The 24,332-nt window shown below is 41.4% G+C and overlaps 1 protein-coding gene across 7 annotated transcripts in view; it reads left to right on the top strand.

Annotated features, from left to right (window-relative positions):
- Window positions 1-24,332, top strand: part of ACOXL (acyl-CoA oxidase like) — a 349,357-nt gene that overhangs the window by 232,155 nt on the left and 92,870 nt on the right. For all 7 annotated transcript variants that reach the window (XM_044261633.1, XM_044261636.1, XM_044261634.1 and 4 more), the window contains 2 exons: window positions 10,616-10,725; window positions 18,919-19,030. In XM_044261633.1, coding sequence (XP_044117568.1) covers window positions 10,616-10,725; window positions 18,919-19,030 — 222 coding nt within the window. The remainder of the gene's footprint in view (window positions 1-10,615; window positions 10,726-18,918; window positions 19,031-24,332) is intronic.

Here is a 24,332-nt window from a genome sequence, read left to right as displayed (position 1 = left end):
TAGAAAGACATGTATGCTTTCTGGAGCTAATCCAGGAGCATGTATAAAGAAATATCTGGATAGTAGTGGTGTGGTGAGCCTGGAACACAATTAGTCCCAATTAGAACAGGAAGTCAGAGGATCAAAAGAATGGCTTCAGAAGGAAATGACTTTGGCTCGACAAATAGAGTGATTAAAAGGCAGGAAGATCTTAGTGATGTGATGGAAAAGGCATATGTTTCTTCTTGAAACAAGGGTGGGGGGAAGTCCATTAAGATTTCAGGAAAAACAAGAGTGCTCAAGAAAAGCACGCTCCAGATATGAAGCAAACTAAAACATGACAGGAGAATCTGTTTCAACTTGACGCTTGGAAGCGTTTCCTTCTAGCAGAACAAAACCCACTTAAAAATGGTTATTTATGGAGTGAGGTCTTAGAAGAAAGGGATTGGGCAAGAGACTTCTACTTTTTATTTAAGACCGTTTAGTGTGGCTTGAATTTTTAAAATCGGGTGTATTTAAAAAACATTTTCTTAAAAATACCTTCTTTAAATACGAAAGTGAAGAAAGAGAAGGAATGAAGAGTAACAGAGAAAGGAAGTCCTTTCTAAAAGAGAGAACAAAGACCAGTGTATCTCTCGGTCCCTGTGTCTGTCTCTCTCTTACACACACACAGACATACACACACACACACGCGCACACGCACACATGCACACCCCTCACCCTCTAGCCTTAGCGATCTCCCTACCCCTTACCACTGGAGAGAATTCCACATTCTTCTCCCAGACACATAGGACCTCAGGGGCTAGAATGGGGCCTTGGGACCCATATGATGTTAGGTGAGGGCAGGACCTCAGGCTGCTAAACCAGGACTCCCCCTGCTCCTGGAAGGACCCACACAGTAAACCAGAAAGAACATTCTCTCTGGGGCCCCAGCTTTCTGGCTATAGCTGAGCAGCAGATGAAGACATTGAGATGGCAGATGGAGAAAAATACAGATATCCCTGAAATCAAAGGTAAAGTTTGGGCCAAACCCAATCTCAGGGCCATGGAGCATCAGTTCTGAAGTGCCTGAGATCTGGATGGCAAGAGGAGCAGCAGGTACAGAGCGGATGCGGCTGTGGATGACACATCTGTTTACCCAAAGGATCAGCTACCTTCCTAATCTGAGGGCTCTTGGAAAGAGAGAACAAGGGGGTAAGCTGAGGGCCTGCTTGATCCAGCAGATCAGGGGCAAGTGGTCAAGGGATGTTCTCTAAGACCTACAGAAGGGAAGTTACACCCAGAATCACTTCCAGTGATGGCAACAAAAACCAAGGGAAGTTGTGTGGAATGAGACCAGAGAGGCAGGCAGAAGCTCAGGAGCTGGCCTAGTGAAGGCTATGAAGGCCATGGGTAGAACTGCCAAGAGTGGGCTTGGGACCCAGTCTCACCCTGGCATCCAGGCCAGGGTGGTGGCATTGAAATGGAGTGGGGAGGACAGCTTGCAGTTCTGCTTAGGGAATAGAACTGACATGAAGCATTTGCAAAATGTGCTCATATGGGGGACCTTGGAGGGACTTTCGGGTGATGCTCTCCCAGAAAAGCTAAGCAAAGTAATTTGAACAGGCATTCTATTTTTCTATTTCTAAACCCAATGACCAATACATGAAGCTGGCACCAGTTTTTTTAAAACCAGATGTTTTAGCATCTAAATATTGAAAGGTCTCCCCTAGGGCTCCACGTGTGAGGTTTTGGAGAAAGGGAGCCTTCTGAATCTGGCCCAGTTGTTTATCCTTATTCCTCCACTCCCCAAGGTGACTTCATTTTCTCTACAGAGAGATTGGTTTTGGCATTGTTTTTCAAGTTGGGATCTATGAGTTCTTTACGAGAATGTGTTAATTATTTGTTTTAACTTTGATGATAATCTAAACAGAAATAGTCTAAGTACGTTATGTAGATTGTCTAGATAACACCATAGACCTGGAGGCTGCCTGCCATAGGATTCCCAACTTTGTCTTTACATTCACCGGCCCTTTGGCAGCAAATAATATCACCTTGGTCACCAGGAACCAACGAGAAGAGAACAAATGTAGGTTTTCTATGACCAAAACAATGTGTTTGTGCCAAGTGAGGCCAAGGGGTGCTATGTTGTGCTGCTGAAGGAAGATTTCATCATCAGAGATTGGGAGGAGAAGGGCCTCTTTCCCCCCAGCCCTCAGGGGCATGGGCATAACCCATCCACAGGAACCTGCATGGCCAGGGAGGGCCAAGTTCATGCTGCAAAACAGTCTGCCACATGGTATTAGGACTGTTGATATGAATCTCATTAGTTTTATAGTTTTGCTTGTATTTAATTTCATAGTTTATAATTGAATGAGAGCCACAAACATAAGGTGTTTATATCTAGTTAAATGTTTGAACATGTTCAAGCAACATTATAATTTGAAACAACTTAAGTCAATATTGAGGGTTAAGGAGAATTTTTGTTTTCCTTCGGAAAGGGTTTGTGCCTTACTCGAGATATGGAAGACTTCACAGGATTTCTTTTTTTAACATTCTCCTCCTTACCATTTATTTATGTATTTATTTAGTCACAGATGTAAAGCCTTAGTTGCTTTCCCTTCTGAATAAAAGAAAGTAAGTATACCAGTGATATCTACTCCAAGCAACTCCACTGGACATTTTGTTGTTAGGGGTGGGCTTCAGGAGAGACCAGACACGTGTGTGCGCTCAGGGAAACTTGCTGTAAAGGGCAGATAGAAATGTGTGGAGCGGGGGATGGGGGATGGCTTAGAAGGCAAGGGTTGGGGGATGGGCCTGAGAAGACTTGGGACAACAGCAGCAGCCCCACACCGGGGAAAGAGGACAAGCTAGATTCAGGAAGGTCACCTTGGACCCAGCTGCCAGTGACAGTAGCAGTCAGGACACAGCTGGCTGTCTGTAACACAATATCCACCAACATGGCCTAAACCATAAAAACGTCTCATCCTCCATGGTAACCCCAGAGCTGGCTCAGGGGCGTGTCTGTCCTTAAGGCCCAAGCCTCTCTCCAGCATTCCATTCCACCAACATTGGAGTGGTTCCGGGGTGGTCTCATCTGCATCTTAGAAGGGATTCCAGAAACCTTGCCCAGAAGCCCTCAGCTGAACTCCTCTGAGATCTCACTGGCCAGGACCGTACAGTTGGCCAAGGCCCTTCATGGGATCTGGGGGTGAGCACTGGGCATTCTCCACCTCTTTAGTGAGAGAAGGTGTGGGCCAGAAAGCAAAGACTGTATGGGGGCCAAGGGCAGCGAGTCGCAGACAGCTGACCAGTAGCACCTGTCCTACAAAATAAGTATGCTCCTGAGCTGGGCACCATTCAGGAAGAACTGGGCTGGCCACGAGTGGCTGGTTGATGAGGCCAGGAAATGGAAAGGGACAGAGGTGGGGGTCAGGGGCCCACTCCCAGGCTCCTTACACCACATGGGGATCTTTGGCATCCTTGGATGAGGCCCACGACAGGGGTTACCAGACCAAGGGTCTTCACGGCCAGGCAGAGACCCACGTAACTGTAGCAGAGCCCTGTAATCTCAGAGCACCGTGGGGACTGGGGCAGAATGTGGGCCCCTGCCCTCTCTGAGGGGCTGTTGCCAGTTACTGCCCACTGACTGCTGCCTCAAGGGAACATGGGTTCAGGCTTCCCAGAAATTCCAGGTTTTCAAGAGAAGAGGAAACACATCATTTGTTTTTTAATGTGAAAGGGCAGGCAGGGGGAGGTCAAAGAAAACATGTTTGTGGGGTGCGCTGAGCCATAGAGCCTGGCATCAGTAGGTGCAGACCTCCTAGCCCCAGCTTGCTTACCTCCTTTGGAAGCTTCTGCTCTAGCAAACATGGTCCCAGAAGCTCATGGGTGAGGTAGTGTCCATCCCTGGGAAGGAGTGAGGAGAGGCGATAAGCTTTAATAATTCCCTTCCTGCAGTCCAGCATATTCCTGAGAGTTTCCCTGCCAGGCTTTAGGGTTTGGGGCTGACCTCTAGCTGCAGGAAGTCCTCGCATCTGATCGGTCACCTCAGAATCTGCAAAGGACAAGGCTCTCTGCAGGAAGAGCTCCAAGGAGGCTAGGGAGGCCGGCCTCAGGAACCAGGTTTGCCCATACTGAAGATGAAACCCTTGGCCCAGCCTCTCTGAGCCCCCACCTGCTCCTCGAGGATCGTCCCCACCTTGTAGGACTCTTGTAGGACGGACTCTCGTCCGTCAAGCGCTCAGCACACAGGAGAGGTTCACTCGAGGCTGTGTCCTGTTGTTTCTTCTTCTCCATTTGATTACAAATTCCACGGTCAATGTGTTCATCATTTTATTTATATAGTTTCTTTAATAGAGTCCACATTTCTATAGAGCTTTATTTATATATCATGAAATAGAGACAAGTTCCTTCTCTCTTGGAGGCCCCCTTCCACATTTTAAAAGTGGGGGTCATAACCCAGACTCTATAGGGATGTTGTAAGGATTAAATGAGGGAACACAGGCAAAGCGTTAACTGTGGTTATTGGCACATATAAGGAAAAGCTCAGTAATGTTAACTTGTTGCAGATATAGTGCAGGGCACATAATAGATGCTCAGTAAGTGCTTCATGGGTGCCTGTGATGCGAGAGGCCTTGTTTGGGCTGGGCCAGGCAAGGGGCTTTCCTTGCAGCTATGGGCAGTGTTTCCAAAGCGGAGTCTAGATCAGGGCAGAGGCAGAAAGCAGGAAGGCTGTGTCCAGCGCAGAGCAGAAGACTGAGTCAAATCTGTGGAAGGAGAGCAAGGCCCAAGTGGGAGAACCAGGAGCGGCCTGGGGCAGCAGCAGCTCAGGGTGAGAGACAATACACGGCAGGAGCAGCTTGATTTAATGTGGTCCAGGTGCCTAGCATGGCCTTTGAGGCTCTTCACAGCCAACCCCTGCCTGCTGCCTACTCTGGGCACCCATGCTTCTCCATGCTTGTGCCTTTAAAAGTGTTCCTCCTGCAGGGTGAAAGCCCTTGTCTCCTTCCCCTGTTCCATCTCAGAGACAGAACTGTGGTCAAGTGCAAGGGACTTGGTTGCTAGTGCCCTTCCCTGCACCGCCCCCTACCCTGCCCAGTGAACTCTGAATTTCCCTTTGTCACCCTCATCCTGTTACTCTGTCCTACTGACTTTCTCCCCAGCTCACTGGCTTCTTGCATTCTCTTGGTACCCCCAGTGCCCAGCACGGAGCATAGAGCACAGGAGAGGCAGTGTAGGTGTGGAATTATTAAAAGCATGGGCTCTGGGCTTAAGTCCTAGCTCCTCCATTCCTAGCTATGCAAGCTTGGTGACCTGCCTAACCTCTCTGGCCTCAGTTGCCTTATCTGGGCATTGGGATGATTCTGTTAACTACCCAGAGTTGTCAGGAGGATTAAATTAAGTCATTCCACGTAAAGAGTTTGGAACAGATCTTAGCCTTAGTAGGTGCTCAAAAAAAATGGCAGTTGTTACTATTAGGTATCGAACACATGGATGAACGAATGAATGAAGGTTATCTGTGCCACTGAAGGGACAGATGTTTCTTATTCATCTCTGTAATCCCCACAGTTCAAGAGTGGCGGTAGGTGTCTTGCACACAGTGCGTGCTCCATAAAGGTGGGTGGCATGAAGGAAGGAAACCACAGGGTTGTGCTTTATTTCCTCCTGGGAGGAGACATTGGGACAACAAGTTAAATTTGATCCAGATTTAACCAAAAAACCAACCAAAAAAAAACCAAAACCAAAAAACTGACCACTCCTAAGATCTACTTAGTGCATGAATTTTTGCTGGGCTTACATCACTGCTTTGGATCCTTCCATCCTGCTAAAGTAGAAAGTTCAAATCCATGTTTAAGGTCCAACAATTACTCAGAGCATTGTACATGTGGGTTTCTGTGTTAAACAGCTCTTCCTCTCTTCTCCTCACCCTACCTCTCCCCACCCTGCCTCCCTCCCTCACTTCCTTCCTTCCTTTTTCTTCTAGCCAAGGAATTTTTCAAGAAATCTCACCTTGATGGGATGTCTAGCACCTAAAAGAGGAAAAATGTAAAGGGCTCGGGGAATCACATCCACTTGGCTTTTTCTTCCGTCTCACACCCTGAGTGACACCTGAGCTGCCCTCAGGAACCTAGGGTGCTGGATGTTGATGTAATAGGAATGTGGGACACGCAGTGACATTTGTGTCGGCAGTGCAACTGAGACCCTGAGGGCTGGGTCCAGCTTCGTGGGGTGAAACCTAGACAGTCCTATCGGACATCACACTCAGAAGGACCTGTGCTGGGGTTTAACATGCCACTCTCAGCATCTTGAAATTCTTCGTAATTTTTGAGCCAGGGGCCCTGCATTTTCATTTTGTGCTGGGCTCCAAATGACGTAGCCGGTCCTGCCTAGGGCATGATTTGGGTCCCAATGCCATAAGAGCAGCCACTTTGAGTGGCCCCATCACCCCATGTGGTGCAAGCCTGAGTGCAGCCCCATTTCCCGGCTTGTCCTGGTTACATAATGGATGATGTCTGGTGGCTTTTCCGTAGACACCATGTTTTCTATTCTAATTGGCTCTCAATATTTCTATCTTGGCAGCAGATACCACTTATTAAGGCTTTTTCATCCAAGTTTCACTGTACCTGGCATAAATCAGTGAAATACTTAGTATGTAGAAATGCTAGTTGCTTCATAGGTGCCTTGAAAAGCCATTTGACCTAAAAATATATATATAACTTTTATTGATGTTATATAATCACTGTTGCCTGATGCATATGATATTCATTATAAATGCACGTTTATGATGTCATTATTCTGCACAATTTCTTAGACTCATAGTTTCCAAATGTTGGCTGTAGATTAGCTTGATTCCTCCTACAGATGGGATCTTTTTTGAAAAGGCAAGCACACAGCTCTTCTGACTACTCAGTCCCCCAAAGTTCCCCTAAGAAAGGGGCTCCTGTGCAGGTGCACTGGGGATTAATCAAGTATATAGAAGAAAATAGTATTCATATTTAGAACCAGAGAATGGAGTAAATAACCACAGAAACAACACGACCACAAAAACGGTCACCTAGAAAGAAATAACTTCACAAGTTGTCACAAGAAAATCTTGTGAGTATTCAAAACACCAGACTTAGAGAAGGATGTAATCACTTGTATTGTAAAAAGATAATATATCTTTCACTTGACAAAATGATCAACTACTAGGTTCGTTTTCAACTAATGAAATCTCTACTAAAGTAAAATTGTATTGAATTTCCTGATTTTGGTAATCACTATTGCTGTGTAAGATACCATTCTGGGGAGAATCTGAGTCATAACTACATAAAACCTCTCTGTACTATTTTAGGTTTTCAACTTTTTGTGGGTCTGTAATTATTTTAAGAAAGGAAGTTAAAATTTTTATATACGTGTATGTACACATACACATACACCATAGCGTATTATAATGTATTTAGGAGCACATCTATGAATGAAAACAAGCACTTTTTTGTCACATGCCCAGTCAAGATGGTGACTGGTCTCTTTGCCTCTCTCTGGTCATTTATCAAATAAAGTCTTGGGTTTAGAAACTGTAATGCCCAAACCCCAGCTAATGGTAGCTGATAGCTTCAGTCATTTAATCTTTCACCAAGGGAGTATCAACAGCAGGAAATAAACTCATTTTTAAAATCATATTTTCTTGTCTTATGACCTAGAAAAGAAGGAACGATGCCAAGAGCAAGGAACAAAAGGAAAGAAAAGGGAGCAAAGATCCAAAATGACTAATCTGCCAGAGCCCGATTTGTCTGTCCTTTCTCTTAAGTTTAGCACCTGATCTGGATTATTACATCATTCCAATTTTAATTCTAGTTAGAGTGAATTTTTTTTTCCAATTTAAGTTGCTTAAATTGGAAAAGCTAAAGGAATTGTTAAGGAATTGAACCGATTGGATAAAACATTGAAAACAGGAAGGAGATTTATTTATTTATTTGTTCATTCATTCAGGAAGAACTCTTCTGCTCTCAACTCTGTGTCCTCTGTTGTCTGACGCTTTTAAGGATAAACAAACCATAATCTCGTAGCATTTTCCTTCCAGACAGTAGAAAGACAAGAAACAAGGAGACAAGTTGCTTTGCTCTGTATCATCAGGCATCAATAAATGCTATGAAGAAATAGAAACATAAAGACATGGAAGGGTGGAAATCTGAGAAAGGAATCTTTAATGCTTGGAATGATGTTGCTCTTGTAACAAGAGGGAGATGGAGTTAAAACTGTTATAAATCTAACAGATAAGCAAACACATACAGTTTCAATCAATCTTAGTGATGTGTTAGTGAAACTTGATTGCTATATGATTTTAATTTTAATTCTAGTTAAAATGAGTTAATTTCCCCCCATTGCTAGGAATGTTTTAATTTTTACACAGATTTCGTATAGCAACAGACATAAAAATCTTCATATCCTTTGACCCGTGATACTGTACTGTGATTCTGTTTATGTTTTTTTTTTTATTTGGTTTTTTTATTTGAGAAAGAGGGGCGGGGGAAGGAGCAGAGGGAGAGGGACAAGAAGACTCCTGCTGAGTACAGACCACCTCCCACCCCCAGTGCAGGGCTTGATGCCAGGGCCCTGAGTTCATGACCTGAGCAGAAATCAATAGTCGGGTGCTTAACTGACAGAGCCACCTAGGTGCCCCAGTACTGTGATTCTTATAGATACTGAACCTAAGGGTGCCTGGATGGCTCTGTGGGTTAAGCTTCTGCCTTTGGCTCAGGTCATGATCTCAGGGTCCTGGGATCGGGCCCCGCATCGGGCTCTCTGCTCAACAGGAAGCCTGCTTCCCCCTCTCTCTCTGCCTGCCTCTCTGCTTACTTGTGATCTCTCTCTGTGTATCAAATAAATAAATAAATAAAATCTTTTAAAAAAAGATACTGGACGTAATGCCCTCTTTTTTATAAAAAATATTTTGTAATACCCCCTTTACTATCCCGAAGTGAAATTATAGATAATACAACTTAATCTAGAGATATAATTTCAAGAATTCAAGACAATACTTAAAAGAAAAAAAAAGGAATTTATAATAAACATAATAATATAGAGGACAATGCCTGCATCTATGCATGGGATTACCATGGCAGCTTCCAGCAGACTGAGGCCCTATGTTAGGAACCTGTCATAACTGGGAACATCATACCAGCTTGCGTGTCGCTGGTCTAAAGCAAGTCCTATGGCCTTCTCTAACCTTAGGGGGCAGGGAGCTTAAGCCATCCGTAGGCCCAGATGGGAGGAACCTGAAAGCTTTGGTGTAACTGAGTTAGGCTCTGATCTATCAGTTGGCTGTATGGGTTTGAGTACCTGACTTTGGGCAGGACACTGACTGTGGCATAGTCTTCTGCGGGTCAAGACTGAATTGCATAACTGGCTCTGCCCAGCACTGCCAGCAAAGCTCCCCTAAGCAAATATGCCTTGATAAGTTTCTAGCATCCCTCTCATAGGCAGGGTGACCCTTTATAAAGATTTTTGCATCACTTGGATTCATGAGATTTATTCTCTGGTAATAACCAGAAAAAAAGGGGGGTGGGGGACAATGAATGCTCTTTGTCTAATATATTGATATCAAAACAATTAATGACAGTATAAAATTGAAAACAAGCCAGATATCTAAGTGAATGGGAATGTCTATTAGCTATGATGGTTCCAAACAAAAATATTACACAGCTATTAACCAGATAACTAGAATCAGAGACAGCAATGTGAACCAAAATGTCATTTAAGATATACTGTTGATTGAAAGTATATATATCATTTAACGTCATCTTTATAAAAACATCAATGTATCTGAAACAAAGAAGGAAATATTCTAAAGTTAGTTTTGTATGTGATTGAATCAGCTGTTTGTTACTATGTAACGAACCACCCTGAAATGGACTAATGTAAAACAACACCCAGTTGTCAGGTCATGGTTGTGCGAGTCGAGGGTTTGGGCTGGGCTCACAGGGGGTCATTCCTCTGCCGGCCTAGCGGGCCCACTTGTGCCATGGCGGTCAGCTAGAGGCTTGGCGGGATGTTTGGTCCAAGGTCGTCTCACTGACATATCTAGTACTTGCTGCCAACTATCCCCTGGGCCTCTGTCTGTAGCAGGCTAGGCATGGACACCTTTTTTAAGCAGAACCGGAAAACATGCAGTAATTTAGGGCAAATTATAACTTTAAAGCTGCCGGGGGAGAAGATTGATGGAGCTTGTTTTATGTATACATTTTAATTCTGTTCCCCAAAGGCCTAATCAACCATAGAATATTAGAGGCAAAAAAGAAAACAGACCATCCATCTATCTGGATCAGGGACGACAAGTAGGTTTTATCTGAAGTGTCAGCTAAAATACTGGGTTCCAAGACTGGCCTTAGAGGCTGACATCTCAGGTGGGAGAGAGAGTGGTAAGTAGTTAGCTAGTCAGTCAAGTGAGCCGTGGGGGAGGGATTGACAGTGGTAGGGTAAGCACCACCCCTTTGCCATGGCAAACAGAGACCTCTGGGAGGATGGGGTTTCTATTTGATGCTTTCCAAGGCGTTTGCTAGAAGCAACTAGCCCTTAACTGGCTGCAGTATTTCAAGACACTCTAGCTTTTTTTTTTTTTTTTTTTTTTTACATTCTTGACAAATGACTGACAAATCATCAACTGTCTGGCCAGGTTGTGGTGCGGGCACTGCTGGCTCAGTACAGCAAACAGCATAAAGAGAAGCCACTGGTCAGCTGCCTCCGAAACTGGGCGGAGTCTGGGAGGGACAAGCTGAGAACCAGGTACGTAACTGTTTAGGCCGGGAACACCCTTGGCCCTCGGTTTCTTATTACTGGGTCTGGGCGCAGGGAGCCTTGTCACAGCACAGCTCACTCTTGTTGAAATTTTAAATATTCCGTTTATGCAAACAGTCCACAACTAGGTAGCATCGTGCTCCCACTCCCCAGCTGGAGAACCAGAACATTGCTGATTCTGTTCTTATTCTACTCCTGTTCCTTCTTTATTGTGTGTTCACTATTCCAAACACATCAGAGGTTTTAATCCCCCAAACTCCATGAAGTTGGTTATTATTTTCATTTTATAGATGAGAAAACTGAGGCATAAAAGTTAAGAATTTTGCCTGGGGGTATGTGCTAATAAGCGACAGAACTAGGATTTAATCCCAGGTAATTTGGCTTCAGGATCCATGTTTTGCTTGTTTGTATTAATTTTTTAGAATTTTCTTTAGGCTTAATAAATAAGGAGTAATGTATGTGGTATTCTGTAGCTTCCTGTTTTCACTCTACTTTGTTTCTAAGATTCATCTAAGTTGTGATATGGGTAGATGAAGAACTGTTCTCTTTGTTTATCATATTTCATCGTGTGTATATACCCCAATTTACTTATCCATTCTAATCTCCGATTTCAGTGGACACTTGGATTGTGTTTTTGATATTTGGTAAAAAGCTCTTATGAAAAATCCTGTATGTTCTCTGGGGAATATGTCTAAGTTTCTACAGGGCCTTCAAATTTAGTTGCAGTGACTCAGAATAAGAAATAAATTTTACATCAACCACTGACGCCCACACATCCATAGAGCCCCCCCCCCATCCCGCCATCACACACTCACCCAACAGACACCACTGAAGCAAACATTTCATGAAACAATGCTTAGCCTATTCGTCATCCTGGTCTCTGGTAGTTTTCAATTGTTTTTTTAAAAAATACTGATCTCAATCCTTTTAACTGATTTTAGGACCCATTGGTGATTTGCAGTGTGTTGCTGTTGTATATTATTACCTAGAAGTGAGATTGCTGTGTGGGGAGTATCGCAATGTTCAACTGTACTAGATAGTCACTGTACAAATTTATACCTTCACCAGCAGCACGTGTCCTGTGGAACCGTATCCTCACCAACACATGGTTTTATCTGTTTTCATTTTGTCGATACTATATATGCCTAAACGTATATATAAAGATCTCTCTCTGTGACTTTAAATTGTGTTTTCCTTATTGCTCTTCAAGTTGAGCATGCTTTCACAAGTTTATTTGCCACTTATATTTCTTCTCATTTGAAATGCCTGTCCACGTGTTGTGCCAAATTTTCTTTTTCTTTTTCTTTTATTCTTACTGATTTTTAGGGTCTTTTTAATCCTTTATTGTTACAGACATTACGCCTACCTTCTACAAGTCTGTGCTTTGTCTTATATTTTCTTTATGGTGCCTTTTAACATAAATTCTTAAATTGCTGTGGGATTTATCAATCTTTTATTCTACACACTTACTGAATCTTGTCTACTTTCAGATCTTGAAGTATATGTTTTTTAAAGTTTGAGAGTTTCCCCTTTCATATTTAATTCTTGAATCCAGTAGAAATTTCTGTCTGTAGTGTGAGGAAGGGATCTAATTTCATTTTTTTTCTCCTCTAGGGATTGTCAGTTGTCCCAGCCCCATTTACTGAATCGACTGTCCTTTACTAGTGATGCGGGGCCCTCTCTGGCACTACTGTAAATTCCCATTTCGGGACTTCTTTGTTCCTAGCCTATTTGTGTATCCTAGTCCAACAATACACTCTTGCAATTACACTAGATTTATATATTATATTATTATATCTAAAATATAATTCAGAGTTGTGTTGGCTTTTCTGGGTCTTTTGTACTTCCATATAAGTTTTGGAATCTGTTTGTTAAATTTTTCAAAAAGAAGCCCTGCAGACACAAAAGGAAACTATTCTTTGACTGTGGTTTTATGAGATATATAGGGTAGTCAGATTCATAAAGACAGGAAGTAGAACATGGTTACCAGGGGCTTGGAGGAGGAGAGAATGGGGTGTTATTATTTAGTGGGGACAGCATTTCAGTTTGGGAAGATGAAGAAGTTCTGGAGATGAATGGTGGTGAGGGTTGTACAGCAGTTTGAATATACTTAATGTCATTGAAATGCACCCTTTTAAAACGGTTAAAAATTTTATGTTATGTATATTTTACCACAATTTTTAAAAATCTGCTGTAATTTTCTTTCAAAGTATTAAATCTATAGATTTGCAGAAAAATTGACATATATACATATAAAACTGATTCTTGTTCTCAAAGATTTTAATCTTCTAAGTGTTTTCTAGAAATCTATAATTTTCTCCATACATAGTATATCCTTTGATAGATTAATTTTTAGGTACTTTATGATTTTATTATTGTAAAAGGAATACTTTCAAAAAATTATGTTTCTTTTGTGCCCATTTATTATAAAAATAGTTGACTTGTATATATAAACCTGACGACAAAAAATAACTCCTTCTGTATCTATAGATTCTTTGAGTGTGTTTTTTCTATAGACAATCATACCATCTGCAAATAATGACTTTTTCTTTCTTTCCACTTGCTATTCCCTTTTATTCTTTTTCATATAGAAGGTATTTTTTTGTCTTAGTCCTGGTTTTAAAAAGAATTAGCTCAACATTTCACTATTAAGAATGATGTTTGCCAAAAAAGAAAGGAAGAAAGAAGGATGTTTGCAAAGGTTTTGATAGACCCACTTTACTTCCTAAAGAAGCTCCACTTATTGTTATTTTAAACATATTTTGTCATTACTAGGTGATGAATTCTACTGCAAATGATTTTTTGCTTCTATTGAAATGTTCTGTGTCTTGTTTAGCTTGTTCATGTGATAAATAACCCTCATAAATCTTTTAACGTTAAACTACTCTTTCCTGCTTGAAAAGCTTCAATTTTGCTTTGCTGCATTGTCATTTTTATATTTTCCTGAGTTTGGCTTGCTAGTGTTGTTTTAGCATTTTTGTTTACTTATTGGTCTACTGTTTTCCTTTCTTGTAGTTCCCTGATTTGAATTTATATGAAGTTTTACTAGTTTCATAAAGCTATTTTGGGAGTAGTTTCTTATTTTGTGGGAGAATTTGGTAAGTTATCTGAAAATTATCTTGGCCTGGGAGAATATTTAAACTACTGATTCACTTGCACAACACAGGTTTAAACAGCACAGGACAAATACTGTAAATGATAAACACAGGACAATACTGTAAATGTATTTTCTCTCCCTTATGATTTTCTTAATAACATGATCTTTTCTCTAGTTTATGCTCCTCTAAGAATACAGTATATGATACATACAACATACAAAATATGTGTTGGCTATGTGTGTTATTGGCAAAGCTTCCAATCAACAATAAGCTATTTGTAGTTGAGTTGTAGGGAAGTCAAATGTTAAATGAAGATTTTTGATTGAACGGGAGTCAGCACTCCCCCCCCCGCCCCCGCACCATGCTGTTCAGGAGTCAACTGTGGTTTAATTGTTTTAAGACCATTTAGGCTTTCTCTTCTTATGTTGGCTTTCATAAATAATATTTTCTGGGAACTGATTATTTCGATTTGAATTTATTGGCATAAGGTTTTTCATACTGTTCTCTGATTATCTTTTAAACCTCTGCTAGATCTATAGTTATGTTCCATTTGTCATGCCTAAATTGATTTCTTGAGTTTCTGTCTTCCTTATTATTGCTTAATCTTATAGGAAGTTTATCTGTTTTTTAGTTTGTTTTTTTCAACAACCAGCTTTCCTCTTTGTTGATCCCCTCTATGGTACCTTAGTTTTCTACTTCATTGATTTGGGCTCATAAATATGTTGCTTCCTTTATTCCAGTTGTAAGGAATTTATTGTGGCTTTTAAATTTTTGTGTGTTTTTTAAATTGCTATTTTATTTGGAGACAGATTATTGGTCTCTGTAACCAAAATGTGTGGAACTAATTTCCAAGGAAAGGAAATTTATTAGGAAATATCATCTTACAATCTTAATTAAAAACATGGGAAACACAATAAATAGTAGTGTGTGGGACTTTTCATATCTGTTGGCATAAAGTGAAATTAGGAAATCTGTAGTCTGTCCTTTTTCTCTTTTTTTTCTTCTTTTTTCTTACTACTGCCCAGGTTCCTGTTTATTTAAACTGTAGTCTGTTTTTTTTTTTAGAGGCAGGAGAAGGGCAAAGACAGAGGGAGAGCAAGAATCTTAAGCAGGCTCCATGCCCAGCATGGAGCTGGACACAGGTCTTGATCTCACAACCCTGAGACCACTGCCTGAGCCAAAATCAAGAGTCAGATTCTTGACTGACTGATCCCTTCTGGTTCCCCAAACTGTAGTCTATCTTAAAGCTTGAAAACATCAGCTCCCATATTCTAGGACTGTTTCACTTAAGTCTCTATTAGTTGTAATGTCTCAATTTATCCTCACACACTCTACAAAGTCAGTACATCTTTTTAATATGTCTAGCCCTGAATGAGCATTGTGTAGTACTATTAGCTTTCTCCCCAATTTATTAGCTTGAAAATTTTCCAACATATAAGGAGTAGAAAGAACAGTACAGTTCCCGTCAGAATCAGTTCCATCCATTCAGGAAACTTGTTCCCAAACTGGCAGCAAATCATCTGTCCTTTCATTTCTTTTCCAGATAGCAGAGCAGGGCTCGCTTCCATCATTCTGAAAGCAAAACAGACCCTCACCCATATGCAAATCTATATTACTAGCAAATTTTCCGGGATAGACTTGAGATGTGCCAAAGGCAGTATTCCAATTGTAAATATTTGGAAAGTTCCAGTCCATTTATTTTTGTCTCGGATATTAACCTCCGAAACAGTACACATCTCTCTCCCCCAACATCCAGGTTTTACTGATTCAGTCTGTCTGTGTTCCTCTACTTAAGTCCCAAAACCTTGCTCTGATTTTTATGTATATTGAGAAAAGCCGTTTCATCCAACATGTTTTCAGTGTATGGGGCACTTCTCTAGGCATTGGTGACATGGCAGTGACTGTGGGTTCTCAGCCCCTGTGGAGTTTATAGTCTAGTGGAGCACTCAGATGGCAGTCATTCTGACCACTCATGAGAGAAGGACCCATGAGCGGGGGGCATGAAGAAAGATGGGCTGAGAACTTCCTGGGGCTCTGAAATGCCTCCAAGTTGGCCGTTACTTTGTGTGGACACCCAGAAGCTAACCCTTCACGTGGACTATGGGAGGAATTGGTGATGGTACTGAGAAGTCTTCATGAGACTAGGGGAGGGAGGCAGGGCTTGGTTCTGAGCAGGGCTGTACCTAATTCTGCAAACAGCTCCATCTTGTCCTCTCTTGTCCTTTCTTGTCCTGATGAGTGATGTTCTCCCCCTCAACCACAGGGCTGCCACTGGAGCTCTGGCTGCTCTCATCAGCCCACTGATCCTTAGGAGACTTGGAGTTGAGGGAAGTGAAGATTCTGTATTATACTTGAATGTTTTGCCATACTATATTATAAACATTTTCAAGTGTGGAGCAAAATTAAAAGAATTTTAGTGAACATTTATACACCCACCATCTAGATTTTACTCTTTAACCTGTTATTGTGCTTGTTACATCACATACCTATCCATTCATCAATTCCTCAACCCACCCAGCAATTCATCTTTTTTTCTCTGATGCATTTCAAAGTAAACAACAAATATCAGCGTACTTCTAAATAATTCAGCATGAACATCATTAACTAGAGTTTGAAATTTGGTTGTATTTTTTTCTTCTTATGTAGAATTTGTGCAATGAAATGCACAGCCCTTCAATGTGCATTCACTGAATTTTAACAAGTGTGTGCACCTGTATAACCCAAACTCTTGTTAAGTTATAAGTCATCAGCATCCAGAAAGTTCTCTTATGTCCCTTTTCAGTCAGTTTCTGTGACCACCACCCCAGATGCATTCACTGATAATCTGAAACTTTTCTACCACAGATTAGTTTTTCCTGTTTCAGAATTTCGTATAAGTGGAACCATAAATTATGCACTGTTTTGTAGCTGGCTTATTAACATGGCATAATGCTTGCTGAGATTCATTCACGTTGTCATATATATTAGCTTGTTCCTTTTTATTGCTGAGTAGTATTCTATTTTATGGACCTACTAGGATTTGCTTTCCATTTTTTTATTGATGGATAGACACCTGCAATGTTTTCAATGCTTTTAGTCTTCCCAGTTGATCTACTGTGAATATTTATATATAAGACTTTTTGTGAATATATGTTTTTTTTCTCTTAGGTGAATTGTTGGAGTAGAATTGTTGGGTCGTAGGGTATGTGTTTATTTAGTTTTATGAGAAACTATGGGAAAATTTTCCAAAGTGGTTTTGCCATTCTACACCTCATCAATAAATATGAGAGTTCTGGTTGCTCTGTATCTTTGTCAACATTTGATGATGTCAGTATATTTAATTTTAATCATCTTAGTGGGTATATAATGATGCTTCTCTGTGGTTTTCTTTTGCATTTCTTTGATGACTAATGGTGTGCATTTGAATTTAATTTAAATTTAGAGTCATTTTGACCTTCTTATAAAATAAAAGGAGATTGCCTTTAGCAATATTCCTATTTTTAAGAGAATCTGCACAGCCTTTTATGCTAGGTGAGTTCCTAAAGCTACATGATGTGGCCATGCTTGGCATGTAACTCATGATAGGGTGGGTGGATGAGATCCACTTCGTGTAGCACATGAAGTTCACAACCTCAGATGGACATTCTGATTGGTAAACATTCCAAAAAAGATAGTTTCTAAGAACAAAATTTATAGTCTCCAGACTTCCTAGTAACAGTCTAGGGAATGACTGAAACATACTTTTCAATAAAATGTGACAGTTCTTTACATTTTTTTGTTAAAGAAACTAGGAAAGAGGCTCAACCTTCTATAGACCAGATTCAGAATAAATACGGATATAATTTAAATTTCCTGGTACTTAGCATATAAATGACCTCCCACCCTCCTGTCAACATGGAGGGCAATTACAAATTGATTGCTAGGCATTCTCAAAAGCATGGTGTCAATTGCTTCTTAATTTTTCTCTTGTGGCTTCTGAGTGAGCAACAACTGCTACCTGCAGGTTTAATTTTAATTAACGAGCATCTAAGTTATTTGGGTCTTATGATAACTTACTTCCCAAGGATTTGGGGTGAGGGGAGGGCAAAGAGGTGGCTAGGCTATGGGAAACTCTAAGTGTGAATTAACCCCTTTGCTATCTATCTAAATGGAGTTTCATGAGGCAGGGTGGGAGGGGTTGGAGGGGTGCAAAATTAGCACAAAAGGCAGAGCCACATATTGAAAAGTCCATAGGGTTTTAAGGGAGACTTAGGTGTTTTAAGTCTCTTTGTGCCTAAGTCTCTAACTCCCCTGTGGCTCAGTTTCCTTATTGCCAGATGGGAAAGATGGAAATTACTACCTGCTGAAGAAAGTCATTATCTCTGTAGAACATGGTACACTGCACTTGCCCATAGCCCTCTCACTGCCCTCTGGAGCTCCTTTTCCCTTAAATACAGGTATCCCCTAAGACAAAACCCAAGCCTGAGCGTGTTCTGCCCATGTGACCTTGAATGGGTTGCTGAAACTTGCTGAGCCCCAGTTTCCCAAACCATACATTGAAATAATTATGGTATCTGTATCATAGAATGTCTGAGATTGTTGAATATTACGCAGCAGTAATAAGTACAGGTCCTGATACATTATATATTTAAGAAATATTATTCATTGACAAATACTTTGTGATGGATGTATTTGGCTACCAATGTTCATTTGTAATCATTATTATAACAATGGTTGTTATACCAACCACCCCGAATAATGGTTGAGAAGATTATCATAAACCCAAAGGATGGAAATTATATAGCTCTTAATGAAGAAAGACTATATAAAATATTGATTAACTACCTATAATACAAGAGGAAGTGAAAAAAAAATAGGAAACCAAATTGTCTTTATACCACAAGGACAACCACATAGGATCAACTCAAGCCAAGCATTCATCAGAAAAATCCTGAAAGAAGCATGAATATAGTGAGTGAGAGATGTGAGGGGCTGAATTGTACTTATATTGCTCTTCTACTGGAAGAAAATTCTTTTTGACAGAACAGACTGTGTCTGTTTTTTTCACATGGCATCCTTTGGTGAGGACAAAATAATAATAATGGTCACTGTGTTTCTCCTTCAGCTTCCTGGCATTTAACATGGACACAGTCGATAATCTCGCCTTTCTATTAAAAGCGGTGAATTTTCGTGAAAGAGTTCTTCAGCGGAGTTTGGTGGCCAGAATTTATTATAAGGTAAAGATACGTTGTGTTTTTTCTTTTGGACACGTGTCTAAGGCATATTCTTGCTGGAAAACGATCTGCTAAATGTGGTAGAGGATGAGTCAGGGTAATTACAAGCTTCTGGAAATGGCTAGAGTTCTTACAGGGCATTTTTAATGACATGACAATCCTGCTTGTTCTTCAGGCCCCGATGCTACTGTTGAACCCTTTGTGTTGTCTTTTAGAATTCTGCCCGCAAGCCACCATTGGGCTGCTGTGGGAGTTGAAGAGTGGAGTAATTTTAGCCCTTAATGGAATTGAAAAATCATTGTCTATATGTATAATGAATACATTGTTCTCTGGGGGAAAAAGGTACATAAGGCATATACAAAAAAATTACCATTGGATTAGCCTGAGATACACTCTCTTTCCTATTAAAACACCCGTGACATGGGGCACCTGGTTGGCTCAGTTGGTTAAGCAACTGCCTTCGGCTCAGGTCGTGATTCTGGAGTCCTGGGATTGAGTCCCACATCTGGCTCCCAGCTCCATGGGGAGTCTGCTTCTCCCTCTGACCTCCCCTCTCATGCTCTCTCACTCTGTCTCTCTCTCTCTCAAATAAATAAAATCTTTAAAAAAAAAAAAAAAGAAAGAAAGAAAGAAAGCAAAACACCCATGACACCCTGCAAAAACATAAAACCTTATATTAGCATTGATAGAAATCTAGAGGGAAGTTTGCCAAGTGCCAGTGGGGCTGGTCTGGGGAAACATTCCCCACCCCAGCAATGTTTCATCTTCTAATGCCAGCATGAATAGACAAAACAACTCTGAGATGTTTTACTTATCCTGATTTCTGCCCAGGCTCAGGGGTCCAGGACTACTGTAACCTAAGAACAGACCACTTCCCCTCTTCTGAATGGAAATTAGTTTCCGAGAGGGCCAGAATCAGGCCCCATGCAACTCTCACCTTTCAACTCATCTCTTTTCTACTGATTCTAAGATCACACCTCCTAGTACAACCACAGAGCAAGTAGAAGGGAAGAGGATGAATAGCGCATGAGAATGGGTATTCTCTTAGGAAATGCTCTGGAGGCAGAAGAGCCCTGGGAGTAGAAAGTGGTCAAGACCCACTGCTGGTGGGAGAGAGTCAGACTGATGAGAACCTGGGGGCTGGGCCAGGTTTTGTACCAATCAGTCCACCCTCCAGGTATAGGTACAAGGTGAGGCCCTGCCAGACACCGGGGGCCCATCTGCATAGGTTTAGTGACTCTGAGCTACCTGCCCTGGTCAAACATGGAGCCAGTCAAAATAAGAGAAAGATACACTCACAGGCAAAAATGCATTAGTGAACAGCGTTAACAATGGATAGAACGTAGTCTATGACTTAGCTTTCCAAGACTGTGGAAGAAAAGGATAAAGATGAGATGGCAAGAGATGATGATAGACACAGAGTGAAAATAGTAGAAACCCAACCTATGTATAACAAATATTCCTGAAAATGCTGGAACAAGAGGAGCAGAAATAATAATCACAGATATAAGAGAAAAATATTTTCCTTAGTGTAAAAAACAAATCAAAATATTGATAGAAGGAAAAATAAATAAATAAAAATTTAAAAATATTGATAGAAGGGCGCCTGAGTGGCTCAGTTGGTTAAGCCGCTGCCTTCGGCTCAGGTCATGATCCCAGGATCCTGGGATCAAGTCCCGCCTCGGGCTCCTTGCTCAGTGGGGAGCCTGCTTCTCTCTCTGCCTCTGCCTGCCGCTCTGCCTGCTTGTGTTCTCTCTCTCTCTCTCTCTGACAAATAAATAAATAAATAAATAAAATCTTAGAAAAAAATATCCATACTTAGATATAGCCTGAAAACCTAGCATAAAGAGAGTATCATATAAGCAGCCAGACAGAAAATAATAGTTTACCAGTAAAGGGGAAAACATAAGGCTAGGTTCAGTCTTTATTCACCAGCTCCAAATAGAGTAATGTCTCCTTCTCTAAAGAGGAAGCTTCATGATCTAAGCATACTATCCCAAGCCCTGCTAAGCAGCTTCCTCATTCCTGACTGTCAGAAACCGTGTGAAAAATGAGTGTTTGCTTTAATCTCTGAAATCTGGGGGCAACATGTTAACAGCAGTGGATACGTAACACAGATTTGGGCGCCCCAAGGTAGGGGATGATGTAACAAAAGCTCAAAATGTGGGCGTGGCTTTGGAACCAGGCGGTGAGCTTTGAGAAGAATTTTAGTAGAAGCCTGAACTGCCTTGAAGAAATTGTTCATAGAAGCCTTCTGGGCTTTGATAAAGCTGTGGGTGAGGACTCGCACGGATGTGAATAAATGTTACTGGAAACTGGAGGAAGATTCTTGCTCTGGAGGGCCAGAACTTTAGCAACACTGGGGCCTGCAGTTACAGGGAAAGTGGAAAATGTACCCCATCCGCTGGAAGTGTTGAGAGTGCCTGCTTGCTTATGACGGCTTACCCTAGAACGCCAAAAGAGAGGGAAGCTCAGGGAAATAGTGCTTAACATGGAGGAACTGAGACTTGCTGTGGTTTCGAAGATTCCCAAGTCCTCCATACGGTAACTGTATTCATTTCTTTTTTTATTTTTATTTTTTTAAAGATTTTATTTATTTATTTGACAGAGAGATATCACAAGTAGGCAGAGAGGCAGGCAGAAGGAGAGAGAGGAGGAAGCAGGCTCCCCATGGAGGAGAGAGCCCGATGTGGGGCTCAATCCCAGGACCCTGGGATCATGACCTGACCTGAAGGCAAAGGCTTTAACCCACTGAGCCACCCAGGTGCCCCCTGTATTCATTTCTTGTGGCTGCTGTAACAAAGTACCATGGTGGTAGCTCCTGGCAGCTATGTCCCTTGGCTTGTCTCCTCATCACTCCAAGTTCTGCTTCTGTCACCTCATGGCATTCTTGAGTCTGTGTATCTCTGCCTTCCTTTCTTCCTTTGAGGAAACCTGTCCATTGTACTGGACTAAGTCTCACCCTACTCCAGTATGAACTCCTCTTAACTTGACTACACATGCAGAGACCCTGTTCCTCAAAAGATGGCGTTCACAGACCCTGGGGATTAGGGCTTCCATACATCTTGTTTGGAAGACATGCTCTTACCCAAAAGTACCACAGAAAATGGCTTTGGAGCAAAGATACCAGAGCACTCTCTGGAATGCACGGTCTGAAGATGTGAGTAAAATCCTTTCAGAACTGAGAAAGATCAGAGAGGAGTCTTCAGTCAGGCAAGAGGCCCTCTGAAGATATTAAGGGTATGCCTCACAGATCTTTTCAATCAAGCTGCAGGGCTTCTAGGATACTCCAGGGCATCATTCTTTAGTCTTCTCCATGCCCCAAAGACCCATCTCAAAGAGATTTGTGGATGTGGACTTTTTTGTCTAATGGGCTAACTGCCCCCCCCAAAGATTCACAGAAGATGTATAAAGTTTTTAAGAAAATTATTTCAGCCACATTTTTAGCTTATGTTGAAAGAGATAGCACACGATGAATAGAGCCTTAAGCCACCAAGCTTCTACAAGCTGGGAGCAGGCTGAGAAGACTACTCAGTCACAAACATGTGGCCCTTTCATGATAATGGGAAGATTCCTCAGAGGGAACAACTATGAGCCCAGAGGGTGGAGCCAAGGGCCATGGAGAATAAGAACTCCTGGACAGGAGTAGGACTAAATCTTAATTAAAAAAAAAAGTTTGACATTTGCTCAGCTGGATTTCAGAGTTTTTATGGATCATTGACCCCTTTATTCCTCCCATTTTCTTCCCTTTTGAGCAAGAATATGCATAGTGGTTATCCAGTCCTATCCCACTATTGGTTGTTGGTCATGTAGGGGACAGATGATCTCTCCCCCTTACAAGCCTTCAAATCAAAAGGAACTATACTTAAGGAATGACATCTGGGGAATGTAATCTGCACCCAGCCTAGACTTAGATGATGGGACTCTGGAATTTGGATCACTGCAGTAATGAGATGAGATGTCCATGGACCTTGGAAAGAGATGAGGTTAGGCTGTGATAGAATCCAAGGTTGTCTTCAAGGATCCCTGCTTCCTGCTAGTCTCATCCTTTTATATACATTGTGCCAGAGCTGGTTGGTGTAACCAGTAAAATGCAGCAGAAGTAATGGAATGTTTTCTGAGATTGCATTATAAAGACACTGTGACTTCTGCCTTAGTTTCTGTCACTCTGTCTCTCCCTCACTCTGGGGAAAGCCATGTCATGAACAGCCCATGTGGCAAAGAACTAAACTGTCTTGCCAAAAGGTATGTAAATGAGCATGGAAGTGTCTCCTCCAGCCCCATTCCAGTCTTAGAGATACCGGGGACCAGGACAGTCAACAACTAGACTTGAGAGCCTGAGCCGGAAGCACCCAAAGGAGACGTGTCCAGATTCCCAACCCTCAGAAACCATGTCAGATACAAAAGTTATTTAAGATGCTAAAGTTGGAGATAACTTGTTGCACAGCAATAGATAACTAATATAGCATCTGAAAGCAAAAATTGTTGAATAGTTTTGACATTGATAGACATGTTTTTTGGAACAAAATACAGAAGGAGATTATAATGTCCTCGATCAGTATTTCCATTTAATAAGATAAAATGGCATTCTTTCTATGTCGATAAGAGCATGATTGTGCAATATTCTGATGCTTCTTGTTTTTCAGTTATTATAGACAGTGCCACAAGGAACATTCTTAACAGCCTGCAGTTTTCAGACTTTATATACTGCCACATTGTTCTCTACAAATGTTGAACCAGATTGTACTTCCCCATGCCCACATTTCTCTACACTCATTTTTCTAACACTTTATTTCTCCAACTTTCTAACTTTTTTTATCTTCAGGATTTGGGAGTCTGGCATCTTCTTTTTACTTTTTATTTACTTTACTAACATTAGAAAAATAAGTCCACTCTGAAATACCTACTTTTTATTCCCTTTTAAGCGTGATATTAGATGCTTTCTGATACTAATTTCTAATTTCTTTCTTTTTTTTTTTTTAAAGATTTTATTTATTTATTTGACACAGAGAGATCACAAGTAGGCAGAGAGACAGGCAGAGAGAGAGGAAGGGAAGCAGGCTCCCTGCTGAGCAGAGAGCCCGATGTGGGACTCGATCCCAGGACCCTGAGATCATGACCTGAGCCGAAGGCAGCGGCTTAACCCACTGAGCCACCCAGGCGCCCTCTAATTTCTTTCTAATACTAATTTTTTTGCTTATAATTGTTCTCTGCAAGAGAACAAATTGCTCACTAGTATTGATTTTCTAAGTTTAAGAAAAGAAAACCTTTGCATATATACGTGTATAGACACACACACACACAC

This window comes from Neovison vison, chromosome 8 (assembly GCF_020171115.1).
Source record: "Neovison vison isolate M4711 chromosome 8, ASM_NN_V1, whole genome shotgun sequence".
NCBI classification, from domain to species: Eukaryota; Metazoa; Chordata; class Mammalia; order Carnivora; family Mustelidae; genus Neogale; species Neogale vison.
This window is presented reverse-complemented; position numbering and strand designations above follow the sequence as displayed.